We start from the raw sequence: 23,783 nt of genomic DNA on the forward strand, positions 1-23,783 counted from the left end.
TGCAACCCCCCAGGCCAGTGCTGCGGGGAGCACAGCCTAGATGGGCCACAGGACACTAGAAGCTCCTGGATCAAGCCACACCTGATGCCAACCTGTGGGGAAGGTGCACAATATGCCCTCTTCAGCTGAAGCCAGTTGTAGTCAGGCTTTCTTTCATTTTTTTTGCATACAACTTGGGGCCAAAGCATCAGCTTGCCCCCGGGACCCTGACACACCCTGCTCTGGCCCACCCAGGCCCTCAGGTAACCCCACGCCACGCTGCTGCTTCCCCTCCTCCGGGGGTCCTTGCTGCCCTAGAGAGAAGGTCTGTCTTCCTGAGCCCCGCTGCCCCCCTTCGCAGCTCTGAACCTCTCCTGGGGCCCCCTGTCTTCTTGCTTTGCCTGGCAAGCCCCTCCTGTCTTCAGAGCCTGCTTTGAAGAGGGAAGGCCCTCTTTCTCCGGGGGCCCCAGAGTGGCCCCTGTCCAGTCCCTGGGCTTCTCTCTGCCCCAGCATCTCCTGGATGTGCAGTCACAGTGTGGTCACCCCGAGACAGCGCAGGGGACTGGCCGTGGGCATGAACTCTGGAGCCAGACAGCCTGAGTCCACAGCTGGCTTTGTCTGGGGCAGGCTGTGTGCCTTTGGGCACGTTACTCCACCTTTCTGGGCCTTAGCTGCCTCACTTGCAGGGATATTTCTTTTTTTTTTGAAAGTCACTCAGTCCTGTCTGACTCTTTGCAACCGAATGGCCTATACAGTCCGTGGAATTCTCCAGGCCAGAATACTGGAGTGGGTAGCCTTTCCCTTCTCTAGGGGATCTTCCCAACCCAGGGATCGAACCCAGGTCTCCTGCATTGCAGGCGGATTCCTTACCAGCTGAGCCACCAGGGAAGCTCAAGAACACTGGAGTGGGTAGCTTATCCCTTCTCCAGGGGATCTTCCCAACCCAGGAATCAAACCGGGGTCTCCTGTATTGCAGGCGGATTCTTTACCAACTGAGCTATCAGGGATCCCAGGAAGCAGGGATCATACTATCCCCTATTTCCCTGAGCAGTCCTGAGTGCTGGCTGGTGCCTGTCCGTGTTCCTCCCCTGAGGCCAGGGGCCAGGGTGGGCACAGGGCTGGGGAGAGAAGTCTCTCTCTCTGAAGGACTCACTTCCTCTAAGTGTGGGGAGGGCCCAGGGGGTGGGGGCTGAAGACAGAGCGGGTCCCACCCACCCCGACCCTCCTCCCCACCCCAACCCTGTGCAGGGGCCCACCCTCTGAGTCACTCACTAATGAGTCTTACTGCAGGCCGAGGTGTGGCTGGGATGGCCTTCAGGTCCCCAAAGTTACATGAGTCATGACCTCATCCAGAGTGAAGCCGTAGACAAAGCTGAGGTCAAAGGGCAGAGGCTGCCCAGAGCCTGGGGACCCAGGCCCCGCTGGCTGTCCAGCTCTGTGCAGAGATGGAGGCATGGGATGGGGGTGCCCCAGGGGGCCCGCATACCCTGGCCCAGCTCAGGTTCCCCCCTGGAGGGAGCCGACCCCATTCCCATCAGTGGGAGTAACGTTGGCCGACGCCCAGCCTGGCCAGCGCTGGGGAGGTGAGACACTGTCCCCATCGTCCGCAAGGGGCTGATGTCTAGATGGGAGCCAGACCTAGAGGGTGACCGTATTGTGATGGAGAGCTGAAGCAAGATCACTTTCTGTAGCAGGAAGCCCTACCGGCAGGTGCAAGACCTTGAGCCCCACAGAAAGCATCCCCTTGGCCCAAGAATTTGTGGGTGTTTCCTGGGGGGGCGCTTCTCCCCCAGCTCACAGAGGTGGCAGAGTCTTCAGGGAGCAGGACTGTCCTTTGCCTGCCGCTGCTCTGCTGGTGGTCAGGAACGTGCTGGGCAACCCTTGGGACCCTTGGGCCCCCAGGCTATGTTTTGTTAGAGGGCCCCGAAGCAGAGTGTCGGGGCCCTCGCTGACTTGTTTCTGGTGGCCTTCAGTCCTCTTGGGCCTCCCACCTCTTCTGGAACCTTCTTGCCCTACTGGGTTGTGGGCCACTAGCTGGATGGGCCGACCCAGCCCGTGCACTGAACAAAGGTTCCTGGAGCTCTTTCCCTGCGGTTTAATGTGTCATGGGGGCAAGGACGTGTGCAGGGAAGACATGCTTATGAATCCGTGAGGCCGGTTCTCATCACTTTCAGTATCACACGCTCTCACTCCTGAATGAGTTTCCAGGATGTTCTGCCAGGCCTAGGCACCACTGCAGAGCTCCCCTGCCTGCCCGGGGCGTCTGAATCCCACCTGCTAACGAATGGCATTTCTTGAAGCACGCCTAGGCTCCTTGCCCCTCGTTCCCACTGAGAGCTGTTTTCTGGGGAGCCACGCGGGACCCGCTGTGGGGGTGCCTGGACATACCACAGCACCCTTTCTGAGGCTCCCCTGGGGACGCTCTCTCCTCTCCGTAGTGAGAAGTCAGGCTGCTCTGGAGTGACGGCTTGTTTCTGCAACACGGGCATCTCATCTCCATCCTTGCCCGGGCTGCTAGGAAGCTGGGAGCCAAACTTACAGCCATGCACTAAAACAGGGGTCCTCAGCGCCCAGGATCCGATGCCTGATGTTCTGAGATGGAGCTAATGTAATAGAAATAAAGTGCACAAAAAATGTAACGCACTTGACTCATCCCAAAACCATCCCCTCCATCCCAGGTCGGTGGAAAATTTGTCTTCAAGGAAACTGGTCCCTGGTGCCAAATAGGTTGGGGACCACCGCACCAAAAAACAGCATCTCAGGGCAACAACTTGTGGACCAGCCCTACCTCTGGCTTCCTGGTTTTTTGTTTTTCTATCACTGTTTTTGGCTTTACTTGGTTTCTCTTCTTTCATTTTTATCTTGATCTTGTTTGTAAAGGGGCTTTAGTACTGAGAGCAGCGGTGGGGGTTGGGGGATTAAATGTAAATGAATAATAAACAGGAGGAACCTCCAGCATCCTTGAAGCTCCACCCAGGGGCATCCTAGAGCTTTGAGGATGCCCACCCTCAGCAGCCGTGAAATTAAAAGACACTTGCTCCCTGGAAGAAAAGCTATGACCAACCTAGACAGCATATTAAAAAGCAGAGGCATTACTTTGCCAGCAAAGATTTGTCTAGTCAAAGCTATGGTGTTTCCAGTAGTCATGTATGGATGTGAGAGTTGGACCATAAAGAAAGCTGAGCACCGAAGAATTGATGCTTTTGAACTGAGGTGCTAGAGAAGACTCTTGAGAGTCCCTTGGACTGCAAGGACAACCAGTCCATCCTAAAGGAGATCAGTCCTGAGTGTTCATTGGAAGGACTGATGCTGAAGGTGAAGAAGCTTCAATACTTTGGCCTCTAAGAGCTGACTCGTTAGAAAAGACCCTGATGCTGGGAAAGATTAAAGGCGGGAGGAGAAGGGGACGACAGAAGACGAGATGGTTGGATGGCATCACCGACTCAATGGACATGAGTTTGATTAAATTCCGGGAGTTGGTGATGGACAGGGAAGCCTGGTGTGCTGCAGTCCGTGGGGTCACAAAGAGTCGGACACGACTGAGCGACTGCTGAACGGAACTGACCCTCAGGAGGGGCAGGGCTCTGGGGGAGACTGAGATGCGGGGAGCAGGGGTGGTGGTGAAGGATTCCTGCCACCTAAACGGAAGCCCTGAAGGTGTCCTGGTTTGCACCCGGAGGCAGGACAGAGTCTGACCAGCAGGGGGCACTGCTCCCTCCGTCTCCTGGGCACTGCCAGGACACCTGGAAACCAATTCCCTTTGCCAACACAAGCACTTGGGGCCTCCAGACAGCCCTGCTCACGGCAGCTTCTGCGACTGGGGGGCCTGCCCTTTCCAGGCAAAAACTAAGGCGACCCCAGGGGCCTGCACCCCAGTTTCAGATGGGAGAAGGAAAGCGAGGGATGGGTCCTTTCACTTAAGGCTTCAGTTTCCCCACTGTTGTTTAGTCGCTCAGTTGTGTCCGACTCTTTGTGACCTCATGGCCTGTAGCACACCAGGCTCCTCTGCCCACGGGATTCTCCAGGCAAGAATACTGGAGCGAGCTGCCATTTCCTCCTCCAGGAGGTCTCCCCGATGCCGGGATCGAACCCGCATCTCTTGAGTCTGCTGCGTTGGCAGGTGGGTTCTTTACCACATACTTTAACAACTGTGTTCATAACAGCATGGCTCCCTCCTCCCCCCCCCCCCCCAGTAATGCTGTGCAGCTTGTTGGATGCATGGAAAGCCATCATTCTGAGCAGGGCTCTCTAGACCTCAGCAGGCGGCCGCAGGGCCTTGCAAAGAAGGTGCGGACCCCCAGCTCCAGGGTCTTCAGCCGAAGGCTTTCTCCGCCTGACAGGTCGCCCCTCTGACCTGGCTTTGCTTCTAAGCCTCCACCCAGGGGGGAACTAGCTCCCTGCTTGACGCCAGCAGCCCACAGGCCCACTACAGCATCCAGACCCTACACCCTCTTGAAGCTCACCTCCAAAGAGGGTTCTGTCCTCTCTCTTCTTGGACCGCACCCGCCCACAGCCCTCGTCACACTGCAGGCAGCCCGGTCACCAGGCTCTGGGCCCTCGGGGCAGGGCCCCCGGCCTGGAGCGTCTTTTCTGAGAACGTGTGCAGAATAATCTGCCCCCTGTGGGCTGACTGCATGCCAAGCCCCAACGCAGGGGATGCCCCCTATACGGCACAGCCCTACGCCTTCCCCTTTCCCAGGGGGGACACTGAGGCACAGGGCTGTCAGGTGACCCCGCCAGGGTTCCAGGGCACTGAGAGCTCGGGGCGGAACCAGACAGACCTTGTGCGGAGCCCGGGGAAGCAACTCCTCCGAGCTCTAAGGGCCGGGGACGGTGGGGTGGAGGCGCTTCCTGGAGGTCTGTCCCCAGCATCTCCCCAGGGCCGGCGATGTCCACCTCCACCGCCGGTGGGCCAGGGGCCAGGCCTGTGAGTCCTGAGGGCACCCAGGCCCAGGAGGCCCGCGCTGGGGGTGGGGGCGCTGGGCCGCAGGGCAGGGAGAGGAGACGGGCTGGGGAGGAGGGGCCGGGACTAACGGTCTGGCCTTGCCCATTCTTTGAAGGGGGGGACCCGGAGGAGTAGCTGAGGTCACTGGAACTGGGACACGAACCGGGCCGGGTCAGAGATTCCCGGGATGGTGCCCGCGGCCTGCACGCGGGTGGCTCCTCCCCTACAAGGCCCCTGACACGCCGCCGCTGCATAACCATCACCCGGTTCCCCAGACCAGGCAGGCCCAGCTTTTGGCCGCGGGTGGGTCCAGGCCCCGGAAGGCCGGCGCGGGGGTGGAGGGGGGCGGCGGTTGGGCCGGGGCGGAGCTGGCGAGGGGCCGGGCCACCCCCTTTCTGCGAGGGCGGGCGGCCGGCGCCTTAAAACGCGGCAGGGCCGGCCGCCCCGCAGACCGTCGGCCCGGCCGGCACGGGGCGCCTCTCCAGTCCCTCGCCGCCGCGTTCCCCGCGCCCCGGGCATGTCCCTGCGGTCCCGGCGCCCGCCCGCCTGAGCCCGAGCCGCCGGCGCAGGTGGCCGCTTTCCCTCCGTCGGCGCCCGGAGCCGCGGCCTCGGTGCGCGCCCCCTCCCCGGGCCGGTCTCCCGCGCCGCCGCCCGCCGCCGGCCGGTCCGCCATGCAGGCGCGGGCGCTGCTCCTGGCCGCGCTGGCCGCCCTGGCGTTGGCCCGGGAGCCCCCAGCCGCGTCGTGCCCCGCGCGCTGCGACGTGTCGCGGTGCCCGAGCCCCCGCTGCCCCGGCGGCTACGTGCCGGACCTCTGCAACTGCTGCCTGGTGTGCGCCGCCACCGAGGGCGAGCCGTGCGGCCGCGCCGTCCACTCGCCGTGCGGGGAGAGCTTGGAGTGCGTGCGCGGGCTGTGTCGCTGCCGCTGGGCGCACGCTGTGTGTGGCACCGACGGGCACACCTACGCCAACGTGTGCGCGCTGCAGGCGGCCAGCCGCCGCGCGCTGCAGCTCTCTGGGACGCCCGTGCGCCAGCTGCAGAAGGGCGCCTGCCCATCGGGTAAGCGCTCGGCCGGGGAGGGAGCGCCAGCATCGCTGGCGGGGTTGGGGGGGGTGGGGATGAAGAAGCGTCTCCTGGGAAACGGGGCTCAGAGCCAGGGCGGAGCGCTCCCCAGGGAACAAGTGACGATTTCTTTTAGAGATCTCTAACCAGGCTTCCGGTTTTCAGGTCGGGGAACCAAGACGGGGAAAGGTAAAGTGCTGTCCCCAAGGTCGCAGAAGTAGCCCACCGGTGGTGAGACCAAGGGCTCTGAACACCCCAGTGGGCCTGGTCCCCCCAGCATTTCTCCAGCCTCATTAAAATGTACCCTCCTTGTGTCTCGTTTCCCCTGGTCCCCACATCCCTGCCCTGCCTGGGAGTTGGATGCAAAGCACTCTTTCCTGGCCTCCGATGTCTGGGTATCCGATGTCTGGGTATCCGTAAGACAGCAGTTGAGCCACATAGGGTGTTTTCTTTTCTTTTCTTTTCTTTTCTCGTACTGCATTTAAAATACGTCTCTGGAAGGTCGTTTAGGAATGGTGAGCCAGTGTGTGGCGTCTCTGGACTGTGTGAGGGGGCTCTGTGTGGACAGGCTGTGGGGTAAGAAATCTCTCAGTCCCATCAAAGCTTGGAGCATGCGTGCGTGCGTGCGTGCTAAGTTGCTCAGTCGTGCCTTTGTGACCCCATGGACTGTAGCCCACCAGGCTCCTCTGTCCATGGGATTCTCCAGGCAAGAATTCTGGAGTGGGTTGCCATGCCCTCCTCTAGGGGGTCTTCCCCACCCAGGGATGGAAGCCACATCTCTCGTCTCTTGCCTTGGCAGACCAGCTCTTTACCGTTGAGCCACGGGAGAAGCCCAACCTTAGAGTAGACCCCCTAACCTGGGGTTGGCTCCAGGTGGCTTCTTGCCACACAGGCTGACCCTGTGAAAGAAAATGCTAGAAAACCCTGCTGTGCCCATGTTCGTCTGGGGCATCTCTTGGGAAGGCAGGCTCCCGCGTTGGTTCCTAGGCACTCTGAGCACAGCACCCTGCGCTGAGTTCACAGCAACCGAGAGGAATCAGGCTCCGTGTGTGCCCTCAGCCCACAGCTGGGGAGATGCTGACCCCCAGGACGGGCTCCACCGTGGGGCACAAGGCTACCTAGGAGCCAGGGAGCCTGGAAGGGCTGAAGGGCTAGCTCTTCTGGGAAGAGAAGGCAGTGTGAATCGCCACATGGAGACCTTACCGTGTGTGGTGAGCCAGGTCAGGGAGAACACACAGCCCAGAGCAGCTGGTGTGCAGGGGTGTGTGTGTGCGCACGTGTGCGAATGTGTGCACGCATGTGCATGTGCGTGCATGTGCGTGTATGCGCATGCATGTATGTGTGCACGTGTATGCGTGTGTGCATGTGTGTGACACCCAAGGCTGGACAGCTTGTCAGGGACAGGACCATGCGTGTCCCATAAACACTGTACCTTAGATTTCACCCTGTAGGCCAGGCTTCCCAAATCAGGTCTGGGATTCTGAAAACAACTGTCCTGGGGCCCAAACGTTCTAGAAAGTAAACTCCAGCTCTGCAGTGGGGAGTCACATTCAGCTTGAGTCATTCAGAGCTCCCTGCAACAAGGTAAAAAAAAAAAAAAACCAAAATGATAAAAACCCAGGGTTTCCCAAGAGAACTTCAGCAAAGAGCTCCTTCCTGGGAGAACGCACGGGATCTCCCCCTGGCACGCCAGGGTTCCAGGGAGCCTGGTTTGGGAAGCATTATGTGGGATTAGCCATGATTATATGGGACAGCCTTTGAAGGGTTTTAAGAGAAGTGAGTGTGATGTGGTCAGGCTTGTGCTTGGATTGTGCCTGGGAGACTGAGGGCATGGGGCCACTCGATGTCATGGGGGTGGAAAACTTATCATTTACTGCGTGCCCACTTCACCCTCTGCCTTGGGGCTCAGAGCCAGCGGGCCCATCTCAGGCCATGCTGGCAGGTCAGACAGGCAGAGGGCTCAGGGTGGGCTCCCCAAAGCCAACTCTCCCAAGTAGTGGATGCTCTTAGAGCCAGGCTCCAGGGCACCAGGGGCTAGAGTGGGTTGGAGGTGGTCTAGGCATTTCGAAGCCTTTATTTTCTTTAATAACTATTAAATGTTGTATTCTTTTTTAAAATGTTCATTTACCTGACTGCGCCGGGGCTTAGTTGAGGCCCAGGGGATCTTTAGTTGTGGTTGGTGAACTCTTAGTTATAGCAAGTGGGACCTAGCTCCCTGGCCAGGGGTTGAACCTCGGGCCCCCCGCATTGGGAGCACAGAGTCTTAGTCCCTGGACCACCAGGGGCGTCATGAAACCTTTTTTCTTGGCCGATGGAGTCCCAGCTTGCGAAGCCCCTGCTCTGTGTGTCCTGCTCGCCGTGGGCCGGCAACAAGGCCCCTGCGATGAGGCAGAGCCCGGCTGGGCCCTGGAGAAACAGATGGAGGGAGACACTGGAGGCTCAGCAGAGAACGGAAGCGTGGCGGCCACAGGCAGCCACAGAGGGCTCAGGGGCGGAGTGGGAGGCCCGCAGCTGGGGCTGGCCCTGCCCCTCCTCTGAACGCGGTGCTGCCCACGAGGCCCTGCTCCTGTTTCCTCATCTGTCAAGTGGGACAAATGCTCAGTTTCGGTGAATTGGTGCAGAGAGTAATGAGCTACGGCACGCAGACACGTGCCTCCAACCAGCGGTCGCCAGACGGCCGGTTACTTTGTGTGTCATGATCGCGCTTCTGACGCCTCCCACCACCCTTTCCATCACCTGGCGAGGCCTGGGAGGCTCCCCAGAGGCGGAGCTCCAGTGCTGAGCGGCGGGAGGTGACCCGGGCTCTCTGGACAGGTGATGAGGAGGACGCAGGGAGCTGGGAGCCGGGCAGAGGCAGAGGGACCGGCCGCACCGGGTGGGCGCGCAGACTGCAAGCCCTGTCTTCAGAGCCCCCGGGGCAGGGGCGCCCAGAGGGTCTGCGGCCACGGCGGCCTCGGTGGGCGGGGCCAGATGGGCCCAGCCTCCCACGGGTACCTTGCACACCACAGTTCGCGGCCCGCCCCTGCTCCCGGTGCCCGGGCACAGGGACCTCAGACACCCAGCTTCCCGCAAGGCAGCAGGGGCAGAGTCCAGCCCCTGTGAACTGGCGCCGTCTCACTTGGCGAATCCGTTCCTTACTCATGCACCCGAGATGTGCTCACGGAGGCAGGGAAGGGCCAAGTGATGGGGCTGAGGTCACTCAGCTGGGAAATGACAGAGGCAGGCCTGGCCCGGGTCCGGCTGGCACTCTTCTTCAGGCAGCGCGGTGGGCCCCCAAGGTCTGGGGGTCAGGATCAGGCCTGGGTCTCCAGCGCCAATAGGCTCAACCTCTATAGAGCATCCCTGGTGGCGATACTCGCTCCCTGACCCCGGACCTTCCCAGGGCCTGGCCAGAAATCACTGGGTAATGTCCACATGTAGCGGCAGGTAAGGGACTACTATCTTCAACATATCCCCCTGGATGTGAGTCCTGCCGGCTCCACCCTTACTTGCCTTCGGATGCACCCAGGGTCCTGTCTCCAGCCCCCTCCTTCCCTGAGCCGAAGTCCTGTGTCCTGGTCCGACAGGACCACCCCTGGGGAGTTTAGGTCAGAAGGCTCCGTCGTGCTTTGACCCCTTACTTCCCCTCGTTCCTCACTCCCTGTCTGCAGGAGGGTCCTCAGCTCGACCTTGAGATGTTCCCCCCAGGGTCCCTCCAGCCACGCTGGCCTCCGCGGACCTTTTCCGCCTCCTTCATCCTCCCTTCAGTCACTTCTTCACACGGCGGCCAGGGTGACCGTGATAAATCCGTGCTGCCCATCACGGGTGGGACCCCTGCAGCCGTTCCCCAACACCTACCCTGAGCCCCAACCCCCTGTGCCGTCTGGCCCTGCCCACCCCTCCAACACCCTCTCCTCCCCTGCTGCAGCCGCGCTGGTCTCCTTTCCGCCTCGGGGTCTTTGCAAGTGCAGTGTCTGCTGCACCCAATTCCCGTCCCTTCACCTTCGTAGGACCGAGTCCTCAACTTGCCTTAGCCTAGATGAGCTGCCCTCCCTGACTGCCTGGGTGGTCCCTTGCATCAGCCTCATGGGCGCACCATGGGGACTCCTCTGAACCACCTCTCATTTCTTCTCTGACTCAATGTATATTTTCAGCTTCACCAGGCTCTGAGCCTCACAGGGCGGACGTCTCGTCTGCTGGTTCTCTGCAGGCCTGGTCCAGCAGCTGAGCTCAGTTGGTGCCGTTGGAATGAAAGGCCGGCCCACACGGTGGGTGTCTCTCCTTGCATACCCCCAGTGATGGTGGGCTCACTACCTACCCAGGGAGCTTTTGCGCCTTCCAATGTCTGTGCAAGGCAGATGCTACGTGTTGGGGATGAGTATCCATCAAGGGGAAAGTAAAGGCCAGAAAGCTGCGTCTGCATGGAGCAGAGGGGTCTCTTTCCACAGCCTCTGCCCACAGCTGCAGACCAGGAGGCCTGCGCGTCTGCAATTCAGAATTTCGAGCCCCAGGGCAGTTCATTCATTCTCAGTCGCTGAGAGGTCAGTCGTCCGACCCTGTCCCTGGGATTTTCCCAGCAAGAATCCTGGAGGGCAATTCACAACGTGGCATTTAATCATCAGTTTTTATTGTTCAGCCCCAGAGCAGGTGCCAGTGGAGACTCTGGGCTCTGTTTATTTAAGAGCTTTGTTGACTTTCGGTGTTTAATCCTCTTAGCAGCTTCCCGGGCCTTGCACTCAGAACTCACCAGGGCCCCCACCTCTCCGCTCCCCCCGCCCGGACCAGGGGCTGAGTTGCAGCCTCTGGTGGCTCCTGAGGACCCGTGAGGAGCCAGGGATCCGGCCAAGAGGAGCTTAGGGCCTGGACTGCTGTGCCGCCATCCTTTCCCAGCCAGGGCTTGGCCTGGACGGCACCCTCATCCCACCACCTCGCACCCCCTAAAGCTGAGCTGGAGGTGCGCTGGGATCCCACAGCACCCCATCCGGTCCTGCCTTCCCCCGGCCTGTCCCCTTCCAGTGCACCTCCACGTGGGACCCCCACTTGCCTTTGGGGACCAAGCAGGACTTCCCATACAGCCCACCGGCTCAGTATATCCTGGGCTCTGCTTCCTGTCCACCGCCACCGCCACCAGCCGAGTCCCTGTGAAATCCCTGATCATCTGTGCCGTGAAGGGGAGGGAGAACACATCTCTGGGATGAGGAGAGGGAGCAATCAGGGAGAGCTTCCTGGAGGAGGTGGCATCTAAACAGCCGTGGAGATGGCCGATGCAGGCAGGGCCTGTGCAGAGGAGAATAGCAGGAAATGCTAAGCATAGGCGGGAGGAGCAGTGAGGGTGAGCCATCTTCAGGAAGTGAGAGACCCCTGAAGCTTCTGGGTAACAGGTGTGCAGAGTGGGGCGTGGGGCCCAGCTCATGGGAGTCTGGTGCCTGAGTGGGTCTGAGCTCGGCTGGCAGCCGAGGGGGACAGGCCCCAGAGGCTCTGGGGTCTCATGACTGAGGGGGCAGGGTGCAGGGCGGGCAGGTGGCTGGGCCTGTCCTGAAAGAGGAGGTTTGGAGAGCTCTGCTTAGGTTCTGGCGTGGGTTCTGGCGTGGAGGGTGTCCAGTGGGAGACGGGCTTCCGCGGCAGGAGCCTGGCTGGCGAGCGGCCCTGTCCCTGGGTTGGTGCACCTGTGTTGCTGTGTTTGCATCATTGAGAGGGGGCGGCCGAGGTTTGGGGCAGGGCCGCAGGCTCATCGCCCCTCTTGACTGTGGGAGCCCCGTCCATGACCTGCGGGGCCCGTGGAGCCCCACCCCCACCCCATCCAAATCCAGGTCTGAGCTTGTCTTCAAGTCCACATCCCAAGGGGACCCGATGGAGACCACCCAGCCACTTGGGGGATGAACTGTCCCGAGTCCGTCATGCCGTGAGCCGGAGCCCAAGTGAGCCAGGCTCAACCCACTGACGGCGTCCACCTGGCCCAACACGTGCCCCTTGGCTGCCGAAAGCCTGGGAGAAATGAGGACAAGCAGAGTCACGTGGCCTCCTTGCAGGCCCGGGGTTCATACAAACCGGGTGTGGAGTAGTGGGCCACTGGCTGAGCCCCGCCGGAGGCACTGAAAGCCACCTCCTCCTGGGCTGCTCTGATGGAGAGAAGCCAGCAGGCTTTACCAGGGTCAAAGGTGAGGCCTTGTGCTGCAGGCTAAACGCCCGTCGTGTCTGGGTGTGTTTGTCATGGCCCTTATAAGAAAAGACCCCAGCAAGGTGCAGTGGCCTGCCCGAGGTCAGCAGGTGGGAAGAGACAGCTCTGCCCTGAGACTGGTCTTGGCCACCGGGCAGGCCTCCAGCCCCTGAGGAAGTGGCCTCCCAGCTTTGATAAAGGTATTGAATAGTTGGAGAAAGACAGAAAGCACAGACTCCTTGTCCTAGAGTAGCACAGACATGGCCAGGACATGTGGGTGTGTGTCTCCCAAACAGAACACCAGGTCTGCTGCAGAGGGGAGCAGGGGGCCCCTGGAGTTGTGCCGCACACAACCTGCCCGACTGTATGTTTTAGCCCTCTAGCAGAGCCAGGACTGAGACCCAGTTCTGTTCAAGTTCCACCACTTCCTGAGGTGAGCCTGCAAGTCTAGGCTCTCCACACCTCAGCTTCCCCATCTGTGAAGGGGGGCCAACAGACCCTCCTCCCTGGATCGCTGACAGTCGATGAGATAATTTATCCCCATGTAAGGGTTAACAGGCCTTGGTGGGAAGAAACCTAAACATTGCCAAGTGGACGTTTCTGATGTGCATGGAGTTTATGAGAGGGAGGCAGGGCCATTGAGGATGGGAAGGAGACAGAAGGCAGCGCTGGCAGAAAGGCTGCCATGTGCCAGGCCTCGCCCACAGGGGTTCCATTGGCCTCGTTTAGCCCCCATGTCACAGCTGAGTCAACTGATGGGCCAGAGGAGTCAACTGATGGGCCAGTAGGGCAGGGAGGGCTTCCTGTAAGAGGAAGACCAGGGGGTTGACCCCACCTTAGCTTCCGGGTGGCCTGGAGTCCTGCTTGGCCTGTGGGGCCCCTTCATAAAGCGCAAACAGGCTGGTGGAAGAGCCCTCTGCTCCGTGGTGTTGGCTGCAGCCGCAGTGGGATTCACAGCCGGAAGAGCTGGGCTGGCCCCAAGCTGAGGACCGGCCATGCCGGGCTCTCCTGGGAGCGGGACAGCCCGCCACCCTGGACAAGGACCAACGAGGAGAAAGAGACGTGTCAGGGGTCGGGGGACCTGGCTGCCAGCCTTGCTGGGTGCCCTGACCTCTCTGAGCCTTTTTCCTAGCCTGTATAATCATGATGACCCCTGCCCTGCAGAACAGCTGTGAAAATTCCCTGAAGCCTAAGTGCCCAGAGCCTGGGCTGGTATGGCCTGTGGAGTGGAGGTCTGGCTGCAGCCCTCAGCCCTGTGTTCCAGGGATGGGATCCTGGGGGTCGCAGACAGCAGGGGTCCCCCCTCCCTCCTACCCCACCCCTGGAGCCGCAGCGGGATCTGAAGTCACCGTCTTTGGCTGCAGGGAGACAGTTCACTCCAGGACAGGCATGTTTTCAAGAAAAAGGAAAACACAGGCAGAGAGCCATCCTGGGAACTAATTAGATCCGGAAGGCAGCCCCTGGGGCTGCAGAGCGGCCCCTTGTGGGTGGTGGGTGGGGCCTGGGGGTGTGGACGAGAGGCCACGGAGGAGCCCCTGGGATGGTGCACCCACTCTCAGGCCCCCCGTTCTCTGAGGCTCTCTGCTCACTGCTGTGGGTCGGGGTGCCCAGGCCATGGGGAGTTTCTCGAAGGACAGGTCTGGGAGGGCATCACACAGGGCCTTGGGCCCCAGATGAGACAGCTTGGTCCCTGAGCCCACTGAGTCTGGCAGGGCGGCCTCCCCAGGGGCAGTGTGTGGGCCCGGGCCTGGGGTTCTGCAGGAGGACTGACTACAAAGGCTGGGGGGGCCACTTCAGAATGTGCATGCTTGGGGAACCACAGCCGAGGCCACCGGGAGGTGGGTACGGCACTAGCAAGGCTGCGGGACTAAAGGGGAAGCCCTGGCCCCCGAGCCCGGGCGAGAGGTTGTCCTCCGGCCTGCAGGCTGTCAGCATTGTGGATGGATGGGCCCAGCCTGTGACCTTGTGGGCACTTGCTGATGGTCCCTCCATCCTCAGTTCTTAGCTGACTGCTGGGTGAGGACGGGGGCAGTCTTCTGATTGCAGGAGCCAATAGAAGAATGGGCAGTGACCTCCGAGTTAGAGGGAAAAAACCTGAGTCTCAGTCCTGGCTCTGCCCGCTGTGTGCTAGACAGGTGAGGTGTACAGTTGGGCAGGTTGCGCACTGCACAGTTCCAAGGGCAGCTGCCATGCTGTGATCTCTGTTAACAACGGCCCCAGGGTTGTATAGTTCACAACCTGTGCGGCAATACGAGTGGCCCTGGGTGGGGTGCCTGGGCCAGTCCCTCTGCCTTCCTGGGCCGGGACTTCCCCACCCGTTCCCCGGGCCGTCGTGAGCACCCAGAGTCAGCACACACAGTAGAGCCTCTTTCAGGGTCCGCCACTGTCAGCCCTCCCGGAAGCGCTGCCGCACAGAAACGCAGGAGGTGGGCGCTGGGCACACTCGGCTCTTTTCCCATCCCCGGGAGGTGCCACTGGACACCTGGCCTTGACTGCTTTGCGCTGTTTTCAAGGTCTTCCTGACTAGGACTTCCAAGGCCCGCGGGCTAGGGCTAACACACACACGCACAAAGTGCTAACAGCTGAATCTGGTCAAGATTCACTGTTGACTTCAGAACTCTGGCTCCAGGACAGGGTGAGGCCGGGGTGGGGGTTGTCAAAAACCCCCCAAATAAACAGAGTCCGCCTCCCAGCCGTGGGGCCCGCGGTTTTCATGTGGAGCGCGGTGGTGGGAACCGCGTCTCTCCTTTCCCACTGATTCATGGGATGACTCATCTGTGTGTGGGGAGGCGGCCCAGGCAGCCCGCCCTGCCCAGCCTCCCCCCCATCCCCACCACCCACCTCGCCCTCTTAAAGGGACAGGACGTGGTTCCGGGGGGGTGGGGGGTTGCTGTGAACCAGCTGGCTGACCCAGGAGCTCTGCAGGGGCCCAGGGTCAGGGAGGACAGAGGTTCTGGAGGCACCAGGACTGTGTCCACCCTCAACCGTCTTTACCTCCAGCCTGTTTCCTGGCACACGGCTCCCACGGCGAGACCTGCTTAGCAGGCTGAACAACCTTTGTGGTGGTGTTTGCAGACCTACTGTGTGCTGCTGGGTCAGTTGGGGTCTGGCAGAGCATCCCTGCTCTCCATCTTTCCCACCCTCCCCCTCAGGGGCTGCCTTGGGGGTCACCTCTGCTGGTGACAGCTGGGCTGTGGGGCATCCCGACATCTGCTGTGTCCCAAAGGAGCTGGTGCATGGGTGGGAGGTAAGTCCTGCCCACCGTCTCCCTGGGGTTTCTGCAGCCACCAGGGCCCTGCCGCCTGCGGCACTGGAAACTCTTGCTCTCACACCCCCCTAGCCCAGCGCACACACGTGCGCGCACACACATGCAAACACATGCACGCGCGCACACACATGCATGCACGCATGTGCACACATGCGCGCACACACTTGTGCACACATGCACACACCGCACGCACACACACTTGTGCACACATGCACACACGTGTGCACGCACACATGCGTGCACACATACGCACACACTTGTGCACACATGCACACGCGCACGCGCACATGTACACGCGCGCGTGAGCACACACGCACGCATGCACACACAGCCCGGACCAGGCCTCCCTCTCTCCAGTCTCTGTTTTATCTGTGTCTAACTTGCCTAGAGGAGAACCTTCAGGAAATCCACAAACCAAAGCACAGTCGCCCGTCGCCCTGCCTCTGCCCCGGTGGCTGCCATGAAATCTTGTGATGTGTTTTCCCACCAGCCTGTAACCTGTGAATGTTTTACAGGGGGTTTTTGTTTTCAAATCGTTACATGAAATCGAGTGTGGCCTATTTTAACTCGTCTCTGAAGAGGCTGCATTGGAAAGAAGAGCATCTGGGGGACGGTCCATGTGCGGTCCAGATCTGCGGGCGGCCGGGTCAGCGCCTCAGCGGCTTGGGCAGCTCGGGGCATGCTCTGCCAGCTGGCAGGACCTGCTGGGCAGGGTCAGCCAGTGGGGATCAGACGTGCCTAAAGCTCTGGAGTCCCTGAGATCGGGGATGGAGTCAGAGTCCCAGAGGTCGGGGATGAAGTCCCAGAGGTCGGGGATGAAGTCCCTGAGGTCAGGGATGGGGTCCCTGAGGTCGGGGACAGGGCCCCTGAGGTTGGGGATGGGGTCCCTGAGATAGGGAACGGGGTCCATGAGGTCAGGGATGGAGTGAGAGTCCCTGAGGTCGGGGATGGGGCCCCTGAGGTAGGGGATGAAGTCTCTGAGGTCGGGGATGGAGTCAGAGTCCCAGAGGTCGGGGGTGAAGTCCCTGAGGTCAGGGACAGGGTCCCTGAGGTAGGGGACAGGGCCCCTGAGGTTGGGGATGGGGTCCCTGAGATGGGGAACGGGGCCCCTGAGGTCAGGGATGAAGTCCCTGAGGTCGGGGATGGAGTCAGAGTCCCTGAGGTCGGGGATGGGGTCCCTGAGGTCGGGGACGTGGTCCCTGAGATGAGAGACAGGGTCCCTGAGGTCAGGGATGGGGTCTCTGAGGTCGGGGATGGAGTCAGAGTCCCTGAGATTGGGGATAGAGTCAGTCCCTGAGGTCGGGGACGGGGTCTCTGAGGTCGGGGACGGGGCCCCTGAGGTCGGGGATGGAGTCAGTGTCCCTGAGGTTGGGGACGGGGTCCCCGAGGCCGGGGACGGGGTTGTGTGGTGGCACGGCCTCTTCTGGCCGGATGCTCTCACCCTTCTCTGCCTTGTTCACACTGGGCCGTTTGTGCTCAGCCAGATCCACCCGGAGCGGCCCTCATGCTGTGTCTTTGCACCTCTGCTCCCCCAACTCAGTGCGCCCTTCCAGGCACTGGACTCCACAGCACACCCCAGGCCTGCCTCGGTCCCATCGCTGGTCGCACGGTGCTGGGACTGGCCGGTCACTGGCCTGTTCCCAGCACGGGCTGTGTGCCCAGAAGGTGCTCGGCACCCCATGAGAGCGAGGGCAGCAGACCGGTCTTATGCCGGGAGCCCCAGGGAGGATCTGGGGGAACCTGCCGGCGGGGGTGGGGGAGCTGCCTGGAGGAGGAGGGGCTTGAGCTACACCTGGGACGGGGCCGGAGCATCGTGGTGGGGAGGGCTCGGGAGAGATGCGGGCAGGAGGAGGCACAGACAGCCGGTGACGGAGCAGGGCCTGGGGGTGAGCAGCCCCACCGGGAGGAGCGACACCTGGCCTTGCCCGCCCCAGTGCAGAGTGGGGGTGGGCACGAGCCCAGACTAAAGAATATCCAGGCCTAGTGCCAAGCCCTCCCCTGCCTGGGTTGTCCGGGAACCTTGGGGACAGGGGGGTTGCCTGGTAGGGGAGAAATTTGTGAGACCGCAGAACCTGAAGTGGCCCCTCCGCCCTGAAGGCAGACATGAATGCAGGTTCCCAGCGCCCTTGGGCAGGGCCGCAGAGCTAGGCTCAGCCTCTATGGGCTAGCTGGCCGGTAGCTTCTCCTCCAGAATTTCGGGGACCACTAGCAATCCCCATGGAAATAAGCGTGCTGGGCACCTGCGTGTGCTGGGAGCCACAGAGCCCTGGCCTGGGGTGGGCCCCAGGTCTCTGACCACGACCTCTGAACCTGAAATGCCGCCCCTCCACTGGGCTCCGCCTCTGCAGGGGGTCCCTGGCGGCCCGCCGTTTGATCGTCAAGGAGCCAAGAGTGGGGCACATCCCAGCTAGGCTCCGGCCACCCTGGACAGGCGGCCTTTGATTCAGGCTGACCGCGGGAGGCTGGGCCCTGAACGGTCAGTGACCATGGGCTGATTGAGAGGCAGACATCCCAGGATCAGTAGGGTGGGCCCTCCTCGCCTCCCCTGACCACAGAGCCCAAGGCAAGCTCTCTTCTGGGCCCTGAGTCCCAGTCAGGCTTTAATGCATAGTCAGGGCCTTGAGTGGGGGATCCGGCAGGGAGGGGGTCCGTAAGGTGGGTGGCCTAAGGGTCACCTAAGGAAGATCTGTGGCCCCGTCCCGAGCCTGGCTCTCCTCCAACGGAGTTTCTGGTTTTCTACCTTCGGGATGGAACTGCTGACCCCTGCCCTGGCTGCCCCCTGGACAGCTGGGGAGGTGAGTCCGGCTGTGGGTGGGGACCTCACTTGTCCACAGAGGCTTCCGAGGCCCCGACCGTGGGCCTGCGCTCCTTCCCGTCCCTTTGGACAGTCGGGAAAAACCAGATTTTCTCTAGATCCTGCTGTCCAGTCACTTCCCAGAGACCCTCAGCTGCGGGGCTGGGCTTTACGGGCTGAGCCCTCTTTACTCAGCAACTTCGGGGAGCCTTAAGGTTTGCAAGTCACGGCCTGTTCCCTCAGCTCTCTGGAGCGGGCAGGGGTGGAGAGGCCCAGAGACTGTAAGCGATTTGCCTGAAGCCACACAGCTGGAGCCCAGCCCGTTGCTCCTTTCGGGCCCTGGGAGCCTCTTAGAAGCAGTGCTGAGCAGCACGGGCTACAGATGACCCTGCTGTCTAGTGGAGGACCTGGGAGACCCCAGCACATGTGCCCACAGGGAGACCAAGGGGAGTGGGTCTCGTGGCACCCACATACCTCAGGCCTGTGGTCCTGGCAGGCGGCTGCTGATGGCAGCAGAAATCTGAGCCGGTGAAAGCTCCAGGGAAGGTCGCGAGCTGCCTGGCAGGCCGTCCTGGGGCCGGGCCAAGCTTGACACACACATGGAGGGCCCCTGGCAACTCAGACGGCGGCAGCCCGACATGGCCCAGGAAGGGGCCACCCCATGGCTGGGGGCTTCGGCCGTGACCTTGTCCAACCACTGCACGGGCCCAGGGCCTGCAGAGCTGCAAGCTAGGGTGGGGGACGGTTTCCTCACACCAGCCCACTGCTGTCTAGGAGAGAAAGGGCAAGGGCCCTTGGCAGCTGGCCCAGATAGGTCCAGCCCGAACTTTCTGTGAGTGCTACGTGTCCTACCGTAAGTGTCCTGACCTCTCGGAGCCTCCCGGCGGCCCTGGCGATATAAGGTGGGGAAGCCCAGCGTCCGCCACCCTTGGGAGAAGCAAGCCCTGTGCCTGGAGGTCTGCGCCTCACTAATGCACCTGGTTCTTCCTGCCAGTACAGGTCTCCACCAGCTGACCAGCCCGCGGTACAAGTTCAACTTCATTGCCGATGTGGTGGAGAAGATCGCGCCGGCTGTGGTCCACATAGAGCTCTTCCTGAGGTGCGTGGAGCCCCTCCTACCCCCCACCCCACCATCTGCTGGGCCCAGACTAGACTCGATCCCAGCACTGGGGGGAAGGGGGCCAGTAGAGACGAGAGTGGCTGTGGAGTCCAGCGGACCCTGCTCAGACTTCCTGGTCGCTGTTGCCCTGGGGAGGACGCCCCTCCCCACCCTGACCAAGTGGCCTAAGGAGGCAGAAAGCAGCTCGCACTTGACCCAGCTGTAGCGGCTGCTGCAGGGTCACGGGGGCTGTCTGAGCTGATACCGCCCTGCAAACCCCCGGCTCCCACAGAATCCTGGGGTCTCCTCCCAGACCAACTTCGACACTGCAGCTCTGTCTTAACCTCACGGCCGCTGTGTGTGGAGGGGGCTGACAGGGGCCCAGACGGGACGCATAGGGTCAGACACCCTCCTTCCATCCTGTTGGCGTCGGAGGGAGCCAGCCTCTTGCATGCCATGCTGCCCGAGGGAACCATCGCCAAGGCCTCGGCCACAACCCCGGGGCCTTGCTTGGCGACTTCACAGCTCTCCCCGAGCAGTGGGGGCAGCCAGTGTCTTCAAGCCCCCCAAAGCACAGGGGACGAGGCAACCCGCCCCCAACCCCACCCCGAGCAGGGGGCCAGGAGTGGGCAGAATCGCTCCCACGCTGACTCCTGACCCCGGCACGGGACCCCGCCCCTGCCCGCTGGCCGTGGAGCTCGATCAGTGGGAGCACCTGCATCCCGCCCCCAACCTCTGGAGGCCTAGGGGCTGAGCAGATGCCTGGCGCGAGCTCAGCACGGTCCTCGGAACCTGCTCTGTGCCCGTCGCCGCACGGGCTGCCCTTCCTGCCCTCCTGAGCTTCTCCCATCGCCCCGGCCTGGCGCTGCCTCCCGGAGGAGATAGCCAGGCCCAGCAGCCCACACCTCAGCGCTGACCGACAGCAGGTGCACCGTACTCCGAGGCCCTCCCACGGGTCAGGAAGGCAGGGTCCCATGTTCCCATTTCTGGATGTGGAAACAGTGGCCCAGGCAGCTGCCCCAGGCTCAGGGCTGCCCCCCAGGTCTCTGGCATCTCAGAGCCAAGCCCATCCCCCTGCAACACACTGACCCCTCACTGCCTTTTCCATGGGCCCCAGACCCTGAAATGTGTCTTTAAGGAAACGACAGCCCAACGTGTGAATGGCCCATCCTTGGCCTTGCAGGTGGTTGTTGGGGGGCAGTGTCCTTCCAGACACCAGCCCTTGAACCAGATAGTTGCTGACTACAGTGGGAGGCCGCAATGGTGGGTCCAGCCTTCCTTGGAGGCTAAAGTCTTGGGGTGGGGGCAGGGTGAGGCCGAGGTGGGCACCATCCCAGACATGGGCAGCGTGGTCCTCCAGCACAGGCACCTCCGGCTGTGACCTCCGAGTGCACAGGGAGGGGCCCTGGACTGCCTGGGGCTCTTCCTCAGACCTGAGGCGAGTCCTGCACCCGGCAGGCCCCGCAATCGGGTGCAGCCACTGCTCAGGGAACCGCACGGAACCGGGTGGAGGCAGGAGCTGGTCTCAGGCCTGAGCGGACAGATGCTCTGGTCACCACTGGAGGGGCTGAGTGGCCAGGCTGCCCAGGTCAAAGCCTGGCTCTGCCCTTACCCTGCCTGACCCGGGCGGCTGGTTCGTGTCCCTGGGCCGGGGTCCCCACCTGTGAACTGACTGTGGGCAGGAGGCTGACCTCTCTGAGCCTCAGTCTCCTCATCCAGGAAATGGGCTGACACCACCTCCCCTGACCCGGGAGGCTGGTTCATGTCACCGGGCCTGGGTCACCACCTGTGAACTGACTGTGGGCAGGAGGCTGACCGCTCTGAGCCTCAGTCTCCTCATCCAGGAAAGGGGCTGACACCACCTCCACTGACCTGGGCGGCTGCAGGCCTTGTTTCCCCACCTGTGAACTGGGGGGCCTCTCTCTCTTGTAGGGCAGCCGTGAGCACAGTGGGACTCGGTCCTTGGCTCCGTGGGCACTCTTGGTGACCGTGGTAGTCCCTGACCTGCTGGGGAGGTGGCGTTTCTGCGCTTCCCAGAGATCCTCTCTGCTCTTCCTCCCCGCCCTTCCCCATCCCCGCCCCCTCACACACACACACACACACACACACACACACACACACACAGTTAGACTCTTTATGGCTGGTGTCTGTCCAACAGCCTCAGGCATGCTTGACCTGCCCCGTCCAGACCCTGCACTGTGGCCCCAGAGACGGTGGCGACCCTCCCCTGGGAAGGCCCTGAGCCTCCCAGGGCTTCAGGGCAGGCAGCCAAGGCCGCCGGAGGGAGGTGGGAGCATGGGCCCCTGTGTTTACGACCCTCTCTCTGTGCAGCTGGAGATCAGGATGCTGACATTCCCCGGGGGCCTGCTGAGTCCCGTGGAGCTGTGTGCACATCCTCTTGTCTTCCCTATGGCTTGTTGACCGACTGCCTGCACCTGCTTGGTGGAGCAGGTGGTATCGGCCCATTTCCCAGATGGGGAGACTGCCCAGAGGGGTCCGCCTCCTGGCTGTCCACAGTCAGGCAGGTGTAAGTGGGGATTGGACTCAAGGTTACAATCCTGGTCTGTCTGGCTCCAGGGCAGGAAGTGCCTGCTGCGTCGTCATGGCGCTGACATTCACAGGCCTCACATCTCATCCTCGCAAATGGCAAGTCACAGGCCATTGTCGCCCTCTCTGTGGCTGTGAAATGGGTCCAGACTTAACGACTGGCCAAGGCCACAGCCAATAGGTGGCAGAGCCAGGATTCAATCCTAAGGCCTGGTGGATGCTCGTTTCCCCCAGACCCTGGCTGTGGCTGCCCCCACCCAAGTCCTGACCCAGCCCACCCACCTGCCTTCCCCACAGACACCCTCTGTTTGGCCGCAACGTGCCCCTGTCCAGTGGCTCAGGCTTCATCATGTCGGAAGCGGGCTTGATCGTCACCAACGCTCACGTGGTGTCCAGCACCAACACCGTCTCAGGCCGGCAGCAGCTCAAGGTGCAGCTGCAGAATGGTGACACCTACGAGGCCACCATCAAGGACATCGACAAGAAGTCGGACATCGCCACCATCAAGATCCACCCCAAGGTGAGTGGCGGGGGAGCCCCTCCCGGACCCTGGGGCTCAGGGACCTCTCAGCCCCTTTCCCGTCAGACACTCCGAGGAACCGAGGCCCCTGGGGACTGGCAACATGTCCTAGAATTGGGTCTAGTCAGACTACAACCCCGATATCTGGACACCGCCCTGCAGGGCCCTAAGTGGCCCATGCAGGGCAGAGCAGGCTGCCGTCCAGGAAATATGCCGCTCCCACACGGAGGGTGGAGGGTCTCCAAGGCTGGGGACACTTCCATTGTCCCTCCTGGGCCTATTCCTGGAGATGCCACTGTCCCCCTGGGGGTCACAGAAGGGGTGACTCCCTCCTGCATGCTTCTTGCTGCTCAGCTTCATGGTCCCAGCTCCATGGGGCACTGTGGGCTCACCTGGGTTGACCTGTGCCCAGCCCACGCCATGAAGTCCATGGAGGCGGCGGCGGTGGGGGGTGGGCCCATGTGGGCTGGTGAGTCCAGCTTGGTTGAGCTTGCACCCAGCTTCTGCTCTTTCTGAATAAAAGTTGCCAGGACTTGAGATGATCAATGTCTTGCAAGGAGGCCTGGTCACGCGAGAGGGAATTCAGTGACTCCACGAAATTATCCTAAGGGAGACCCTTGCCCACTTTCAGAGCCCTGTGACAGTTGTTCCTGAGCCTGGGGCACCACCTCTATGTTGGAGACGGGGAAGCTGGGGGTGACAGGAGGGCCGTACTCAAGGTCAGAGGTTGGCAGACGTTTTCCGTGAAGCGTGGACAGTGAACGATGTAGACTTTGCAGGCCCCGTGGTCTCTGTCGCAACCTCTCCACTCGGAACCGTCCTGGGAAGGGAGCCACAGGCCAGACAGATGGCTGGGCTGCAGTCCAGGGAAAGATGTGTTTACAGAAGAGGCTGCTGGATCTGGCTGGATTTGGCCGAAGGCCATAGTATGCGCCCCCTGCCCGAGGACCCCCTGTGGGGAGAGGCAGAGCCATTCAGAGCCCTGGGTGGGCAGCCGCTGGGTCTCTCCCCTTTCAGGCACTGGTATCTCCCCCTGGGGAGTGGAGGGGTGCATCCTAGCAGGCCAGCAGCCAAAGATGCTGGCAGGGTCAGTAAGACCAGGTACCCTGGTGCCCAGATGGGGTTCTTCTGACCGCAGTCTGACTTCCAGCCCCCAGCCCTGCATTAAACTGGGCTTTGGGGAAAGCTGCTGACCTGCTTTGTCCCCTCTGGGTCCTCGTCCCAGATGCCACTTCCTGGGTCCTCACCTGGGACCTCGTGTGCCTCTTGCAGAGGCTTCACTGCCCAGCAGCACAGAACGTGGTGCGTTGAGGCTCCATGCCTCCCACGTGGGCACAGCTGCTCAACACCTCCTTAACCGTCACTTCTGTGTACAGCATTTTTCCTGCTTTATCAAGAGCTGCTGTGAAAAACAGAAAACTTCTTACTTGACTTGG

At 61.7% G+C, this 23,783-nt stretch overlaps 1 protein-coding gene across 1 annotated transcript in view; it reads left to right on the forward strand.

Moving 5' to 3' along the window:
* The window catches only part of HTRA3 (HtrA serine peptidase 3), a 29,731-nt gene continuing 11,351 nt past the window's right edge, over positions 5,404-23,783 (forward strand). Inside the window, exons 1-3 of the mRNA XM_018049793.1 lie at positions 5,404-5,980; positions 19,181-19,280; positions 22,125-22,347. Of these exons, the coding sequence (XP_017905282.1) occupies positions 5,596-5,980; positions 19,181-19,280; positions 22,125-22,347 (708 nt within the window). The 5' untranslated portion in view covers positions 5,404-5,595. The remainder of the gene's footprint in view (positions 5,981-19,180; positions 19,281-22,124; positions 22,348-23,783) is intronic.

The sequence above is a fragment of the Capra hircus genome, chromosome 6, assembly GCF_001704415.2.
Source record: "Capra hircus breed San Clemente chromosome 6, ASM170441v1, whole genome shotgun sequence".
Taxonomy (NCBI): Eukaryota; Metazoa; Chordata; class Mammalia; order Artiodactyla; family Bovidae; genus Capra; species Capra hircus.